The sequence below is a fragment of the Lonchura striata genome, chromosome 9, assembly GCF_050655825.1.
Source record: "Lonchura striata isolate lonStrDom1 chromosome 9, ASM5065582v1, whole genome shotgun sequence".
NCBI lineage: Eukaryota > Metazoa > Chordata > Aves > Passeriformes > Estrildidae > Lonchura > Lonchura striata.
The window spans coordinates 7,750,119-7,768,128 of NC_140711.1; the positions used below are offsets into that span (position 1 = coordinate 7,750,119).

Here is an 18,010-nt window from a genome sequence, read left to right on the forward strand (position 1 = left end):
AACTTCCAAAAGTTCTGGTGAATGCTTACTGCATATCCCCCTCATGGGAGGGGCTGCACACAGCACTTCCACTCCTAAATGTTTCTGTGCACAGTGGCTATTTAAATATCTATTCCAATAACCTGTTACTAGGCTGAATATCCAGTGCTCCTGCCAGGCCAAGGAATTAATTGTTTGAAGGTATGACATGGATTCTGAGATGCAGCTTTATGGATCTCTGACTCCAGTGCTTCTCAAAGAGTTCCTGTCCCAGCACCTTTGCCTGAATGAAGTATAAGGCACAGCTCTGCAGGGAAGGGAGCAGTGTGTGCTTTTAAACTTCATAGAAAGGTCAAACTCACATAAATTAAATGATGCAACTTTTTGCCTTCTCTTTTTTTTTATGCCTATAAGTGACACCAGTAATTTCTGTCTGTTTTTTCAAACATACCTAATCCATTTCCTTATCACCTAAAAAATAAGTACATTTTGCCTCCTTAGGATAAAACATTTAGGGTGCAGGGAGAAGGATTTTACTCTGGTCTGGTTTAGATTTTATTTCCCTGTGCTGACTGGTTTGTGCTTCCTCACAAAACTGCCATCCAATAACCCCTTCTTCCTTTTTGCCATGTCTTGTTTCCCACAGTGGAATTCCCATATCAGCATAAGCCTATTTATTCTGTATTAGGCAAAGGAACACCTTGGAAGGAGACAGAAGCATCTTCTCCATAAAAATGGCAATGCCATCTAGATTTGGCAAGGTTTACCTTATTTGCCAGTACTGACAAAACATTACCTCGGGACAGGCTCATGCCCTGCATAAATTCTCACACCCACTGTGTCCATCAGTGTGAGGATTATTCTGGTCTGCCATAAGCTAAAACTGTAACAGTTCTGTTTTTCTGGACAGTCATACCTGGAGGAAAATGTGTTTAAGTACTCAAAACAAAAAAGATACTATGAAATACGACAGGAATTTGAGATCTCTCAATCTTGCCCTCTGAAAGGGGAATGTGTCTGGACACACAGTGCTAAGTCCTGTGCAGGGAAAGAGCCAAACCAAAACTCTGACACCTTGATTAAGATAATGGTTTAGAGGGGTGAACATTTTATAATACTCATTACATCTGAGCAGTGGTGTGGCAATTATCTCAGATTCAGTTATCTCTGATATGAGATACAACTAAAATGCAGAAATAGACCTCACCTCTTTTTTTTTTTTTTTTTTTATAGAAACTTAGTGAGAACAAATGGCTGAGGAAGGAGAAAAAGCAACATGCAGTGAGGTGGGAACATTTCCTGCATGATTACTTAGAATACTCAATTTTTGACCAAATCTGCTGTTCACACAAGACTAGCATTATAGCAAGAAAATTATTTAGCTATTTCTGCAATTTTTTCCCTTGATGAGAGAAGTGAAGACTGAATCTTTCAGTAAATTGGAAGCTAATCAACAGAAAGAAGATGTAATCTCACTGCAACACTTGTCAGAAGACACATTCTGAATGAAACACTTTTGGGAGTTTTGTTTAGGTCAAAGAGTTGTTATTTAAGACACAAAGGTCACTAAGCGCATGAATCACTGTGGCCAAGTTTGAATCATATTAAAGGACAGGACTTATTCTCTGGAAATAATTAAAATAACGTTCTTTAGAAATTATCACCACTTGTGCATGGTTGAAGGCCTGTAAAATCATGTGAAGTTTATAAATAATTTTAACTATTTGAGAAAAGGAAGGTTCAAGAAACTAAGAAGTTATGAAAGCAGATAATAGTTTACAATCCTTTACATTTTATTCCCCCTGGGCTTTTTTGTCAATTAACTGGGTTTCACACAGACATTTTCCCCCCCTCTGTTTTCTCATCCTGCTGTGAGTGCAGGAGTGTCACTCTGGGCTCTCTGTTGTGTACCATGTTGTAAGAGACTCTTTGGGGGTCCCCAAAAGGTCAGGGATGGCTAGTGTTCACACAGGTGGCTCTGGGGGCAGAGTGGCAACAGGTTCCTCCTGACCCCTCTGAATAGCGGCTCAAGTGGTGCCACCACCTGTCTGATTTCAGTCAATTCCCCACTGGTCTAACACGGCCACCCATGGGCACCTTTTTCCAGGACATGGACTGAGTTTATTAATTTGGTCTCTCCTTTTTTACAGTAACATCAGCAAAATCAGGTCTTTACTGGTGGTGGCAGGAGGCATGAAAAGAAACTTTTTTACAAAAGGAGGATCTCAAAAGAGAAAGCAAAATCACCAGAATGCAAACCACCAAAAGGCTGAGTCTTTTTCCAATCCCACACATGAGCAGGAACTACCAAGAGGATATTTTAAAGCAATGTTTTGCTTGAAATAATACACTAAGTTCTGAAGAGATAAAAATGGAAACACTCTTAGAATTTAATTTCTTCAGCTTTTTTTATCTATGCCATCATGAAAGCTGCTCTTCTTACAAAATGGTGTGAGTGCTACACTGATCTAGTACACTCATGTACCTGCTGGCTCTGCATACCCATCTCCCTGCTGCCAAGCTGCTCAAGGCTTCCTGACCATAAACCAGGAACTTCTTCCCACACTCGGCTACTGAGGAGACACTTTCTAACCCCACTGTGCAGCTCACACTCACACATTTGTCAGCATGAGCACCTCCCTGTTTCCTGTGTGCTTTTGTCCAAATTACAATCTAAACTATGGGTTCCTCTTCACCTTCTAACCCTCTTCTCATACACCCTTTTTTGCCAGTTTCCTAGAAGATTCAATAAATTATAACCCTTTAAAACAGAACTGAAATCTGAGAGGTTAATTGCATAGTTTGGTACCCTGGAATTTTATCTTTTGATTTCAACAAGTCAATTAACATTTAAAGAGTTGGTTGCACCAAGGTGATGCAGATGCTCTGAGGCATCTTTTGACGCACAACAACCCTAAATCTATTTTAAAAGACTGTTGCTCTCTGGTAAATCATATTCCAAATTTCCTGTTTACACCCAAGACATGCAAAAGGAAATACAGGCTGAAGGACAACTGCTATCCTATGATACACAGTAATTATTTGATTATTCTTAAGATATGTCATTTTCGTGCTTTCAACATGGACAATTTTTCTTTTCAAAATGCAAAGATTCAAAACCCATGTCTCCCACAACCCTTTAAAGCTATCTACTGAATCAAAATAAAGTTGTGTGGATGGGTCTATTGAGTAATTATTATTAGTAATATTCAGTAAAGATATTTTGTAAAAATATTTTCTAAATTATTGTAAATTATTGAGTAATTAATTACAATTTGTATATTCTTCCATAACTTCAAAGTGTCTTTAACAGTGATCCTGCAGCATCTAGAATATTACATGAGAAGAAAATCAACCCAGAAACTGCCCTGGACTTTCCTTATGGACACACTTTGTTAGCAGAGCCTACTGGAACATACAATTTCTTACCGGTATCTATGAACAAATATACCCTTAAAAATAGAGTTCATCATATTTTCGATTTCATCTTGGTTTTCTTGTAGCTGTAAAAAAGAAAACATAAAATAAATAAAAGATCATTGCTTACTATAATTTGGTATTCTACAATTCCCTGTTGGGAAACCTTAGACCACCTTGGAAGAGCACTTGTGGATAAATTTACAATTTCTGCTTTTCCAGCACATGCCTATACTGTGTGCATATACATACAATTATTTACATTATATATGCAATATCTTAATGGAAGAAAATTAACATTCACTACAAACATCAATTTAGTCTAATTAATTATTTAATCATAAACTTTTGCTACTGAAAATGAGACAAGTAGAGACAATGTGTGGAGTAATTTCAGCAGTGCTGTGTTCACAGGGAAACAGGGCTGAATGAATGACGGCTGCAGAAACAAGGCTGGTTACAGATTAGTTTGATAAAATTTATGTTCTATTTAAAAAAAAGGAGTTGAAGACGTTCTCAATCTTAAGTAAAAGACTGTCAGTTGCTTGAACTTCAGCACCCACAATAACTGGGTTTCAGAAATAGGAAGATTTCCAGGACCAGAGCACATCTGACATCCAAGTCTTAGCCCATAAGAAACCAAACCCACTTCCAAATGAAAAGCTATTATGAGCATGCTTTTATAAATAAGAACACTTTAAAAAAAAAATCTTTTCACTTCCTGGGTAATATGAGCACATTTTGCAAGTACTATGGGAAGCTTACCTTGTGTCAATTTAAATTTTAACACAACTTGGAATTCATACTGTCAGATCTTGTACTAAACTAAGTATAACTTAAATCACAAGAATGCATCTTTGTTAATAAGATAACACACCAATTTTATCCTATCAGCTTTTGGAGCAGCCATCATTATTCCATCAAGGTGTCCATTACAGTCCAAGTATAGCACCACAATGTGGGAATGTAAATTTGCCCACACTCTCACAGTAGGAAAACCACAACAGAGCCTTGCTAGTGTAATGCACATATGCATAAAATAATTAAATCTGTATAATTATGGATGTATATATTTAACAGATAAAAGGTTTTAAAGCCAGAAGCAAAATTGTGATCAGCTGGTTTGGCCTCCTGCATGGCATGAGCTCTGAAACACTTTCACCTAAGGGCTTCTATTTTTCAGCCTAATATTTCTACTGTATCTTCCAGGTACGAGCTGAAGTACCTTCAGAACTCAGGGAATGAAGCCTCCCAGTTCACTAAAGCATAAGGAGGTGCTGTCTTCATTTTGCATGTGGAGAAACCAAGGCATTGAGGGCTCTTGACTAAATTGTCAAAAGGCTGCCAAAGAAACTAATTTCACAGTAAAAGGAATTATGTACAAAGGGAAGAGCTGGGTCCACACCAGCTCTGCACACATGAACCAAGCATATTTAGACATGGCCTCTGGGAAAAGCACTATTTGCAGCATCAACTCAACCCAAACAGGCACAGACTAAATGCTTGTTTGAGAATTCATAACCCAAAGGGGACTGCCAGTTCCCAATCACTCCTCAGCTGGATGACTCCACAGGCTACAGACAGGGAAATATCCACAGCAACATGGAGGTAGAGACAGCCTAGCACAGGCTGTGCAATAAAATGAAGATGAGAATTAAAGAGGCCTCTGGTAGCTACCAGAGCTCACAGAGAACTCGGGAAATGATTTCTTGGCATAAAACCATACCACAGAAGACAGGTAGGAGAGGATGGACTTTCTGAGCCATGAGAAAGTTGAGATTCTGAAAAAAGTGTACTTGGACATTTCTCATGGTAGAGGCTAAGCAGCATAGATGAAGGGACAGAACAGATGGCTTCCTCTCTCTTCTTCTGCACAGACTTTACAGTTCAGTATAAACATGATAAATTATCATCTGGTACAGGTATCCAGGTGCTGGGGCACAGATGGTGTGGAAGCAGAATCAGAGATTCAGTAGGTCCATGTGAGATCCCTTTTACCTAACGTTTAAAAGCTATAATTCTCAAATGTATTTTAGATTCAGTAATGAATTTTCTCTGAAACTCTAACTGCTTTCTGCAGTTTCAAGTTTTTTAAATCATGCACTTGAATCTAAGTGCTTAACTTCAAGTATCTCGAGAGAGCATCTGTATCTTGGGATTCCTCCTTTTACCAATGCAAAAATTATTTAACACTCCCCCTCTTAAACAAGAGGTAAAAAATGAGGGAAACATTCTCTTGCTGACTCTGCAAGCAGGTTTGGAAGCTCAAAAAGACAGTAGGACAAACACAAAATTTGAATTATTGCTGGCAGATACTAAAAAGACAACTTTCTCTGCTTTGCAGCATATTGCTACATAAATAATCCACTTGAGTTGAAAATCTCATTGCTAAGACAGAGCTCCATGCATGGCTCTCCCACCAGTCTTGCATATGATGGCCTGAGAATAAAACAATTCAGGAAGTGCTCCATCTCCTCTGCTTCAGACTAACCTGCCACACTCAGCTGGTAAACTGTCCCTCTATCAGCTCATGAAGACCAACACATGCATGTGTGTGTATGTGCTCAGGAGGGGTTGTTAGGATGGCACTTCATCAAAGAATCAACTGAGTAAGAGCCAGCACAGAATGCCACTGTCAATTCAGTGTATTTAAACACTGGGAATACACAGTATTATGTCAGGAATTCTTCCACAGAGCATTAAGTAATCTAATCCTAACAGATCTCTTCTGCCCAGGTGACCCTGGTGTGCTTAAACCCCATGGACATACTCAATCTGGATATTCCCAGGCAATGCCTTGCTCAGCTGTCATGAGCAGTAAGATGAGTGCCCCCTGAACACACAGAGCCAAAGGTAAGGACTAAGAAGTGCTCTTTCTCCTGTCAAGGCTCCCCAGCCTGGGCATCCTTGCTACAGCTCCCCAGAGTGAGGATGTCCTGCTGCTCTGAAAAAGTGACTGGAGGAACAGGCACAGAGGCACCAGCTCAAGGTCATCAGTGCAATTAGTGCCTTTGTTCTCTGCAAATTCAAAGCTCAAACAACGAATATGGAATACAAGAATACAAACTCTGTTCCAGCTATTTTGCTTTTAAAAATGCTTAAGAACTCACATTCAATTTAGTATTTAATTAAAAATGTTTCTCTCACAGTTTTGGAAGGAGAGATTGTTCTTGCATTGTACCTTAATACATGCTTTTTAAGAAGTATGAAAACCAAATAAAGTTGTGCTACAGATCACAGGGGTAAAATAGAAACACATAATTGTAATTATCCCCAAAGACTACAAAGTCAAGCAATTCTGAGTCAAAGTTACCTAAGGAATTCAGGGTGCTCACAGGCAAAACACCCAGGCATCTTTAATGGCCAGAGTAAAACAGTGGTGGAGAAAATTCAAAACTAATATATTAAAAATAATAAATTTAAATCTAAGCCATACAAACTTTGATTTTTCAATTTCTCTTACGAGTTTTACTTGGTTTCTTTATACGTTATATTTGTTTGGATGTATGTGTATTAATTTTCTACTTGTCCTCTTTAAATTTAAGTATATCTCTGAAACTGAAATTTCCTGTGATATAATATTTTATTTAGGGATAATTACAGCAACCATCTAATGGTTTTTCTCACCTAATGCAATGCCAGGCTGGCAGTTACTAAGGGCAACTTTAACATCTCCCTAGCTCCTTCTCCCTGAGAACAAGTACTATAGCCTCAACTCCACAGTTTTCCTGAAAGCAGCTAAAAAAGAAGTAGTAATGAGACACTGTGGAATAACTGCAGTGATCAAGGGGAAAACTGGGCAGTGCAGGGAGGGAATGTGTGATCCTCTTGTTAGAATATTTCTGCATCACCAGAACAGTGACTGCTTACAGCTTGAGACTTCCTGCCTGATCATTCATAGAAGCTTGAGAACAGAATTCTCCTTTGCGCGCAAAACAGCACCACAAACTCAACTGAATGTGGCAGTACAGGATTTAAGTAGTCTGCTTGAGATCACACAAACACCACTGCAGAACTAACTTCTTTCTCACTGTGGTACTCAAGTCACAAACCACCCTGGGCTTTCTGTTGGAGGGAATGCATATGAACCAGTAAAAAAAAAAAATTGTCTTTTCACTTGCCTCTTTTCTTTTCTGAAGCAGCAGCTCCAATCTTTCATTTGCTCTTTTGCCAATCATTTTGTTTCTCTCAGCTTCATACTGCCTCTGTGTATTGTCCTGATGAATGCTCAGGTTTAAGGCAACATTCACAAGAGCAGTCATAAGCTTCATAGCTGCAAAGGCACAAGACAGATTATGACTCTTTACCTGTAGTCAGAGCTCAGAAAATATTTCCTCAGCAGATCCATACTCACAGCAAAAAGCCTCTCAACCCTGGCACAGCCATCTGGATAGGCACTTCCATGCAGGCAATACCCAGGTGACTGGCCCATGGTCAGAAAGCAGAGTCTATATCTCACACTGAGCTGCAGGCAGTGCTCCTTGCTGTCTTCTCCAGACAAGCTCTGAGTGTACCAGGGAGCCAGAACCTGAGCATGCAGCATCAGGGCACCATGAAGGCAGCTGCTGGGGAGCTACAGCCATTTCTGCACAGAAGAGTGCCAGCAGAGATGGCTTCATACTAAGGGTGACCTTAACCAATGGCTGCTGAGGATGGCTCAGTTCACAAGGGACCACAGCACAGCTTCTCTGAATGTAGGTCTGACACTGCTCTAAAGTCAGCTGTACAGCCATATAAAAATGCAATTTTTATTTTCACACATACTGGATATGATAGTGTTCGTGTCTGCTTTTTGGTACTAAAATTTATTTTTACAACAAACATTAATAAGGGTCTTCCCCAAGTTCTGTGTGGTTGCATAGTGCAACACACTTTACAATACTAAAAAAAATAATTCAACAAACTATCACATCCTCTCTGCACGCTTCTCTAAAAGCAACCACACAAATGGAGAAGTGAGGTTGCCTTGGATTGATTTACACTGCTATAGCTCAAAACTGGGAACCTACAGGTACTTCTTCCTACAGTGAATAATCTCTCATTCCAACTGACTAGCATAGATGAAAACTGAAAACAAAGACCTACAAACATTCCTTCAAGACAGTCTATAAGCAGATTTTCAAAAACTTGATCAAGACTGAGCTCCATGGCATCATGTTGACCTCTGCTCTTTGGGACTGCAACCCAATTAAATGTGCTAAAAACAACTTGAAGGAAATTTGTATAATCAAAGCAAAGCCTCAAGCTTGCTACAGCAAGCAAATAAATAAAAAAATGCCATGTATTATCACTGGCAAATGTTGAGATCTTTGGCAGCTCCCATCCATGATGCAATGTTAGATAAACGTGTCATTAATACAAGAAGTCAACAGTGGCTGAAATAACTGAAGTCAGTTGTGATGAACATCAGCTTTAGCATCAGCTTATTCTTGCTGCAAGCTTCTAGTTACAGAATCCATTCCAAACAGTGGAAATTCTTTATTCTACAGAGCACAGGTCTTGGGAAATAACTGTTGTTAAGTGCTTGTGTTTCCTGTCTTTTAATCAAGCCCTGCATACTTCCCAAACATCTGACCTATGCAGGGATGGACCAAGCAATCTCAGGAACCGGAGTGCAAACCTCACTCCATAAACTCTTCCCTAGGAACTAATCAACCACAGTCTGAGCAAACAGCAAATCAAAACCACCCAGAACTGCAGACAGCATCAGAAAGAAGGGAATATAGTTTAAATAACAAGCATGGATTTCCAGCAGGTTATCTAGGCTCAAAGAGCGCTCACCTTGGCATACTGAATTTGAAGAGGAAACTCCAAACCTGGAAGCTAAGCCTGCATAGTTCATGGTTTTACCATCCCATTGCTAATTATGGTGAAGAACACAATGGAATGTGTTTCCAAAGGAGTTCAGTCACTGTGAGTTGAAGGGCTTGGGTTTCAGTTTTAAAATCAAAATCCACTCAAATCTAGAGTTGTTTTTTCAATATCACTGGAAATTTGCCTCTTTCTTTGATTCATAACAAGAGATGAAATTTTAAATAAATTCTGACTGTATTTGTTTAACACTGGGTATTGGTACACTTGAAACTGAAAAAATGTCTTGAAGGCTGATTGTGGAAAGATTAAATAGTAATAAATACTGGCCACAGAAACCCTCAGATTATGACAAATATCTGCTCTAAGAGTTTCAAATATCTGGTATGATCTATGAACCTTGCAATACAATCGATTATCATCTGACAGGACCAGCTGTAGACATCTACATCCAAGCCAGCCACCCTGGTAGTGCTTTGTAACTGAAAAAAACAGTTCCTTGTGGAGAGCAATTCATCCCTCTTAGAGAAGACATCTCATACAGGTGTGATGAAATACACAGGGAAAGCCCATTTCTATCTAATGATACAACCAGGGCTTTCCTTCAGTGAGGCAGCTGCACTTGAAGGCGGTGTGGCTGCAGGCAGAATACAGCGAGCCCTACAACAATGGCCCAGTAATCCCAAACTTTATGCTTCTCCAGAAGCACAAAATATCTTTTCTGGTGAATGGAAACTCTTTGATAATACAACTATCCTGACACTTCTTCAGAATAAATTTATACTCTAAAATATATAATTACTCCAACATTCTGTACAACAAGTGAACAATTAATAACAAAATATAAGACATAAGCACACCACTTGTGATTATCAGGATTCACTGGAGGCCCTGGGGATGACAGGAATCCCTAAGTGCCTCAGCACACTACTTTGCAAATAAAAAAGGAGTATTTTAAGTATAGTTGTACCGATGTGGTACTTGGATTTGATGAAGCTTCCCACAGTTTTAATGTTGGTCAGGGTCCACCTCAATCCAAATTACAAGTACTCCTGGCAGTGGATAAGCAGTAGCAAGTTGTGTGACAGAGCCCTGCTGGGCAGCTCACTCACCGGCCAGCGTGCTGGTGTGCCGGAAGGCGCGGACCTGCGAGTCGGAGAGGCCGGTGAGCAGCGAGATCACCGTGTCCATCATGTACTCGTCGTAGATGATGCTGTACTGGCACTGCCGGATCAGCACCCCGATGAACTCGCAGAAGTTGGAACGGAACTTCTTCCACTGAGGGCCAGGCATGGTCAGGGGATAATCACCACTGTCCTGCAGAACAACAGAAGAAAAAAAAAATCAAGTATTATTAAAGGTCTTTCCATTTGATTTATTTTAATGCTGGTGTAGCCACTATGGTCTATGGTTCTAAAATAAACATCATCTTGTTCCTTCAAGCCAAAGGAAAATAATAAAAACAACACATTATTCTTCAATAAACATGGAGGCTCATTGGCATGAATCCACTTTTGTAAAGATATCATTGTAACTGTTTGCAGTATTGGCTCCATAGAGTCCAAAATAAGTATCAAGCTTCAATTCTATTCCTAGTATCCTTGGTTAGGAAGTGGGAGTAAAGGATGAGACAGGAATATTTCAAAGTATTTAAGGTCAAAACTTAAAAAAAGGCTTGTGTGATGGACAGTTTGTGTCATTCTCCATCCCCACTTCAAGTTTAATAGTCTAATCAGCTGGCTGCCCCTCCCCCCAAACTTTGCTTTGCTTGAGCTTACAGTTGAGTATGGTTTACTCAAGCTTACAGTTTCCTTATCAGAAAGCAAGCACCACCCTGTTTTATCTTGTAAATGAAGCCTTTTTCTAGTGGTAAAACTTGCCTTCTAATAGCAGTAATGAAGTTTTACTACAGATTCATACACTTCATCTTCAGAATATTATTACAAGACTGGACTAGGCATGTTCATTTAATGCCTCTGCAGGTCTGCTCTTACTACCTTCACTGCATTACAGAGGGACTGTTCCTCCACAATCAGAAAATGCTTTTTCCCCCCTCAGTGAAAAAGCCTGAGTATAAATCTCCCTGACCACTTGATTTGCAAGCCAATTCCAGAGTATCCAAAACATCAAGGCAGTAATGCTCCACCCTGAATCTCTCAGCCAGCATAAGAAGTCAGTAGTACCAAAGTTACATCCATTTGTATACATTTCTTTGTGGTTTTCTGAAAATCACACACTTTCCTTCTAAGGACTTATCACCCAGACTGAAACACACAGAGGCAGCAATGTCAGCACAGAGGAGCTGCAATCAAACAACTTTGAATCTGAGCTTCATAAACAACATTCCCCTACAGAAAACCCTTTAGCCATCACATTTAACCAAATCACACCCATTTCAACCACACCAAAATGACCTAAAGGATCTCTACATGTGAACTTTGGTATATAACATATGCTTCCTTGAGGTGTGTGTATATGCAGAGTTTTGGAACAGATCCTCATAATCTGAAGTGCTGTGTGTAACTACTCACCTCTGTGTGGTGTATTTTTAACCTACAAGTACCTATCAGACAACTCTTTTGAAAAGCCTATGAAGACTACCATGAACACTTCATGGCTGAAATGAGAAGAATAAACTTACAATAAAGTCACTTCATGGATCTTCTATTCTTGAATACCAATAAAAATGGGATATATTAGTGATGCTGACACAACACTTGATGGCCCAGTGCCTAGAAAATTCTAAGTAAACCCAAGTTTTTGTTCACCTGCCAGCTCTAGCACAAAAATTATGAAGGAATTCATCTACAACACACCTGCACTCCTAAGCCAAGCAGCCAAACAATGCAGCCAATGGATGTCCATAGAATTCCCTGTCCCAAAGTGAACTTTGTGAACAAAGTTATTTCCATCATTTACATCCTGCACAAGCATTTCTCCACTCATGAGGAGGAAAATCAATACTTCAATCCCTGCCATAAATGAAAAATTCAGGCCTGCAGCCAACTAATTCCTAAAGCACTCATGGAACAATGGGAAGTCTGGGATTTCTGGGGTACTGAGGGAGCTATTACAGGTGCCAACAGTTTATTCCAGACTTCAAAATATTCATTGGGTTGCTAAGCCCCACAATTCTTTCACAAATCCATTCAAATATTAAGGCAGAAGCTAGAACAAACTGTTTTTTAGAACTATAGATGTTCTGAAAAGTTTTAGGCAATGGAGAAAGAAAGGCTATTTACCAGTAACTGCAACTTTTTTAGAGATGTTGCTTTCAAGTACATTCATAGGAAGAGGTTTTTTCCTCCTGTGAGAAAAAACTTTAACAGTTTTTAAAAAGGTTTTTTTGAAAAACACTCCTTCATCAACTATGGGACAATCATCCAACAAAAGGAGCACCCCTATGGCTGTAGTCAGGAATTAACTGAAACATTTTGCTGTTCAAGACTGTGGCAGAGAAGGAAATTGTGTATGAATACATCCTGAAAAAGAGCATTTCTTGTATTTATTGTTTTCCTACTTAAATTTCTGAATCACAGCCATGGCATTCATTTAGAAGAGGTCAGGGATACTGCTGCCCTACAGAAATTCCTGCTCCAGCTTTAGTTTTCCTCACTAAACAAAACGAACCCTCAAAATATTCAGCTTTTTATACAACAAAATCAAAGAAAACACAGTTCAAAAATCTCAAAGCTAAAAAGCATTCACCATTAGGAACACTTTTATTTTGACAGAAGATACCTGGTCTGAATGGTAATTTACTCGTTTCAAACAAAATGCTTAGATCTTTTGAAAGAGTATTACTTTCTGCATCACTGTTCCAAAATGGTAATTTTCATGTCAAGTTCCTATTTGGTTTAAATTGCCATTTAAAATGCACAAAACATTAATTTGCACAGAGAAAACAGAGCAGAATGCTGTAATCCTGTCTCATGAATCTGATGTGTCAAGAATCTTTGTTGTACAACGGCGCTCCCAAGAGCTGAAGTTCAGCACCCAGAATGCCACCACTGCTGTTGGTGGGATGAGGGCTCTCCAGCTCCTCTTCCTGCCTGCTCTGATGAACCTCTCTCTGCCCTGTTACTCTGCATCCAACAGCTGAAGTTGCTGCTTTGCTTGTCAGTGCAGTTCCCCACACTGAGACATTAATTATCCACTGGCCCATTGCATTTTTAATTTAAAACAAAGTATATGGTAATATATTTCATAATGCTTCAAACAACTATTTGCATACTCTACCTCATCAAATTCTTCTGTCATTTTCCTTATGATTTCTGCATTTTGCATGTTCCTGAACATTTCAATTCTTACCGTACCTGTAATGTAATGAAAGAACAAAAGAAATGAACACAACGTGGTTTTCTACATCAAAATATCAGTGTTTTTCTGCTGCTAAACAAACAGCTCAGTGATACATACAAGAGTATGCAGAGTTCAACAAAACAGGAATGCTTTGAAACAGGCTGTCTCTTGAAGAAGTCAGGAAAGAGAACTTTTTTTACTGTAATGTGCTGTCAAATGAGGAATTAGTACCATTTTCCATCCTTCCACTTTTTGCAGCAAGCAAAAGTGATAAAGCAGTGATAACCATGGAGGGCTCATGTTATGTCTGCAGCTGCCCAAGGCTTAATTTTGTCTGCAAAATCAAATGAACGCCATCTTTCAGTTTCACAGACACTCCTGGTGCTTCTGCAGTTTCCATGCTGAGTGCCCTGGATGACAGATATTCATGTTCTCTATGCACCCACTGGGAGTTTTCACACTGTCCAGCTCAGGACCAGAATGGTTTATTGACTGAGGCACGTTTTCCAAACCCAGAGGCTCCAAAGGGCTCAGCCAAGACCTGAGCCAGCTCAGCGCCAGAAGCAGCAACTGTATCGCTGTTATTCTTTCATGAAGATTTTCCACTCTTCCTTGTTACCTGAACACTGGAGTTTATAAGATTAATTTTTCATTGTAAATCAAACAAAGTTACCAAAATTGAAAATAGAGCAACACAATATCTGTAAATGAAAAATTGAATCAGTATACAAAAAAAGTATTCTGACATATTATTGCCTCCACAACTAGATACTATCTAAATATCTAACCATACAACCCAGGGCAACAAAGTTTGGGGTTTTTTTGTGTGTTTTTTTTCGTTTTTGTTGGGTTTTTTTGGGTTTTTTTGTTTGTTTTTGTTTGTTTGGTTTTTTTTTTGTTTTTTGTTTTTTTTTTTTTGCTGCTCCTGCATAATCTTCTCTTCATCACTTCATAATCTTCTTTTGTTAATGGAGGAAATTCAGAAAAATGAAGCAAACTGCACAGCTACAAAATCCATCCCAACATCATTTACATTACAAAGAGTAAGTCTCTCAGGTTTTGCAAAAACTTCAACTGGATTAATAAGCCACTGCGTGGCTTTGAAAATTCTGACCACAATAAAAGCATCTCAACAGCTAACAGTATTAGTCACTCCACAAAGGATAAATAAAGATAATTTAAATATACTAAATATTATGCAAGTGTTTGCATTCTGGTATTTTATTCCTTAAAAAAGAGCATTAGAAATATATGCATTTCAAAACACGCAAACACAGAGCACAACAAGTCTCTATGTTAGTATGGATACAGTTGTACAAAGCAAATTAAATACTGATTTCTTGAATTGCCTTTGCTTCTTCCTGAAATAATACTCGTTATCTATTTTGTACTGGGTAATACTGTCAACCTCAGTTCTCATAATGGCAATTTAAATTTGTGCATGGTAATTTCCATATCATTAACAAACAATTACTAATGCAATATATCAACATAAAACCAGGAACCCAAGGGAATATCACCAGGTGACAGTTGAAAATATATTTTCTCAGCTTGGAAATCATCTGTACATGCAGATATATTTTAATCTTTCCCCCAATCCTGAAAGTTTTGTTTTAGCTAAATGAAGCAGTTTCCCAGTATGTCTCACAACAGTGGACAGCTACAATTGCAAAACCCCTCTGCTGCAGGAATGACCCTTTCCCCCACAGCATTCTGGTGTCTGCTGCTCTTCCCACTGGCAGCATACCCCTCAGTCAAAAAGGAACTTACTGACCTTTGCTATTTTGCTGGTTTATAGCCCCGATTGTAATGTTATTCTTATCTATTCATGGCTTAGTCTAATAACCTGCCATAGCCTCAGTTTCTCTGCAGTCATGGCCATGTTTACCTTGCATGAGCAGAACCGAGAGAGCACCATCCCTCCCTGGGCACTCAGAGGGTGTCACTGATCCCCACGCAGAGGTGCCACAGCTGAGGCTGGGGAGATCCTCCAACACCTTCCAACAAACAGTGGCACAGTTCTTTGGGACCAGGAGGCAGGGGTGTGCACACCAGGAGACACACTCTTGACATCTCCCAGGCTGGGCAAGAGCTCCACACTGCCAAGGGAGCATTGGCAAGCACCCGAAGTGGAGAACAGCACTTACCCACGGTCCTGTCCCATTCTTCCCCCTGCTTTTCAGGACTCAAGTTACAGAAGTCACAGAAAGCACAAGGGGTGTTTCTGCTTATCTGGCAGTAGGCAATGGTTATGGCCTGACTGCTTTTCCTTCCATCATCTCTCCCCCACCCAACCACAGCACAGTTCCATTTGTTTTTCTGGCAAACTCATTTAACACTGAAAAGTATGCTACAAAGGTTTTGCTCAGATTTCATGGTGTTACCACAACATTTCAGCACAGCAGTAGTCAACGTTATTCAAACCCATAGTTTTTATGATTAGTGAAAAGCAAAATTTTCCCATTTTCAAGTGAATCCTTAAAATGTAATAGATTGTCTATAAAGTACAATTGAGGAGTGGCATGCATCCCTTAAGTCTTTACCTTACTCAAGGCACTTCATGTCCTTTTCTAAGCTGAGTTTTACCTCTGCCATGAAGCTCTCACTCTTATTCAGTGAAAAGAATTGAAATTGTCTTAATCCATTAAAAATTGAGAAGCCTATTTTCCTTCAAGACTAAGTTCTCAGTTAAAACCTATTCACACACATTGTGTTTTAAAAAGTCTTCTTGCTGGCATTTATTTCCGCAATGACCAAATTCCAGTTTAACTTTCAGATAAAACAGGTATCAACATAATTTGTCAATAATCACAGCACCCAATACAACATAGCCTTTAAGAGTGAAAAGAAAAAACCCATACAGAGCACAAAACTTAATTTCAATGAGAAGTGAAAGAGTAAAGAGGCCTATGCAAAACTGGATGAACACACCTTAAAAAACCCTAAACTGTGTACAAAACCAGATATAATATTTCTGGGAGATATAACACACTGTGGACTCAGTGGCTTGAAAACACGTATTTAGAGCGAGAAGAATAACCAGTTTTATTAGTAAGCCCTGTAAAAGCAAAGCAACAATAAAGATCTTCAAGAGCTTTATAGGATGGAAAAGCCCCCGAGTCTGAGCAACAACCAGCCTTTGCCAGCAGGAGTTAAACAGGGTTACCCTTGGGATGTGGGTGGTCCCATGACTGCCTTTCCTGCTGCAAACAGGAGGTACTGGTGTTGACCACTCCTGGCAATCAGGGAATGCTCACACCAAATGTCACACTCAGTCACCTCCTGCACTGGGCAGCTCTGGGATTTCTACATGAAAAGAAAAGTCAGATGAGAGAAACATCAGCTCTAGGAGCCCATTCACAGTCACTTACTCCTGAAATGTACACTGCTAATGGTAATAAATTATATACTATGGAAAATACTACCTATACTATATGGTCAGTTTTCATCATGGGGACCTTTATTCACCAAAGCTGCACAGACAGTTTCATCCCTTCTCTTTTAGACCCCCTGTCCACACTGAGTAAGCTGAAAGAAAAGCAGTGAGAAAATTGCAGCTCAAGACTGATGTGAATGGATATGAAATAAGCCCACAATCCTCTGTCAAAGTAGGATTAATTGTGGTACCTTAAATTCATGGTAACTGATTAGACTGATCTCTCAAACACACAAACTGGAAAAACAGGAGAAAGATTTATAGGAGCACTGAGAAGAAGACACAAGGAGATTTGCCCAGGAAAGTACATAAAAAACACAGTGTGCTCTTTTGCATCAGCTCAAAGTCAATAGCAGGGACCACAGCACCAGAACCTAATTGAAATTGCCAAGAGAGGGCAAGTTTAATAAAATATTTGTGAGGATGGGTGGTGATTATAGAACTGCTGGATAGGCAGTATTTATCTCCCTTGATATCATTCAATGAGCAACTCCTATACCTTTTGTCCCACTTATAATTTAGATCATAAGAAATAATCCACTTCTATAATGTCCTTAAGTGCAGTTTTCAATCATCTGAGAAGTGGTACTGACAAATTCCATGTGATAGATGATAAAGACTGAAGTCAAGCCATCAGGAGCACACAATTTCTCAGTGCTCAGCCTAGGTCAGGATACTCTGCTGTAGCATTTCCACTGACTGTTTCCAGAAGACAGCTGCCTGAATCTACCCGAAAATTATTCAGGCCAGTAGAAAAGTTCATTTTCTGTGGCTTGCTCACAATCACGTAAGAACACTGAAGTAGCTCTTACCTCATTGAAATCAATAGATGTTAATCATTAATTTAAACAGAAGCAGTAGTGGGGCAGTTGAAGCACATCCAAATACATGCTGCGACTCCTAAATCCCACTAGGGTTCCTGACTTTCTATTGGATTTCTGTCCCTAAAAAAATGAAACTCTTTGCTGAGACCAGAGGTTGAGACTTGAGAAAGAAGTCAGTCCAAGTATTTGGTCAAATTTCCACACATGTAGGAATAGAAGACTCACTGATTTATTCCCCAAT

The 18,010-nt window shown here is 39.4% G+C and overlaps 1 protein-coding gene across 7 annotated transcripts in view; it reads right to left on the minus strand.

Annotated features, from left to right (window-relative positions):
- Positions 1–18,010, minus strand: part of STAG1 (STAG1 cohesin complex component) — a 167,072-nt gene that overhangs the window by 58,861 nt on the left and 90,201 nt on the right. For all 7 annotated transcript variants that reach the window (XM_021537159.3, XM_085587016.1, XM_085587017.1 and 4 more), the window contains 4 exons: positions 13,447–13,523; positions 10,320–10,524; positions 7,518–7,669; positions 3,409–3,482 (listed from right to left, as the gene is read on the minus strand). In XM_021537159.3, coding sequence (XP_021392834.1) covers positions 3,409–3,482; positions 7,518–7,669; positions 10,320–10,524; positions 13,447–13,523 — 508 coding nt within the window. The remainder of the gene's footprint in view (positions 1–3,408; positions 3,483–7,517; positions 7,670–10,319; positions 10,525–13,446; positions 13,524–18,010) is intronic.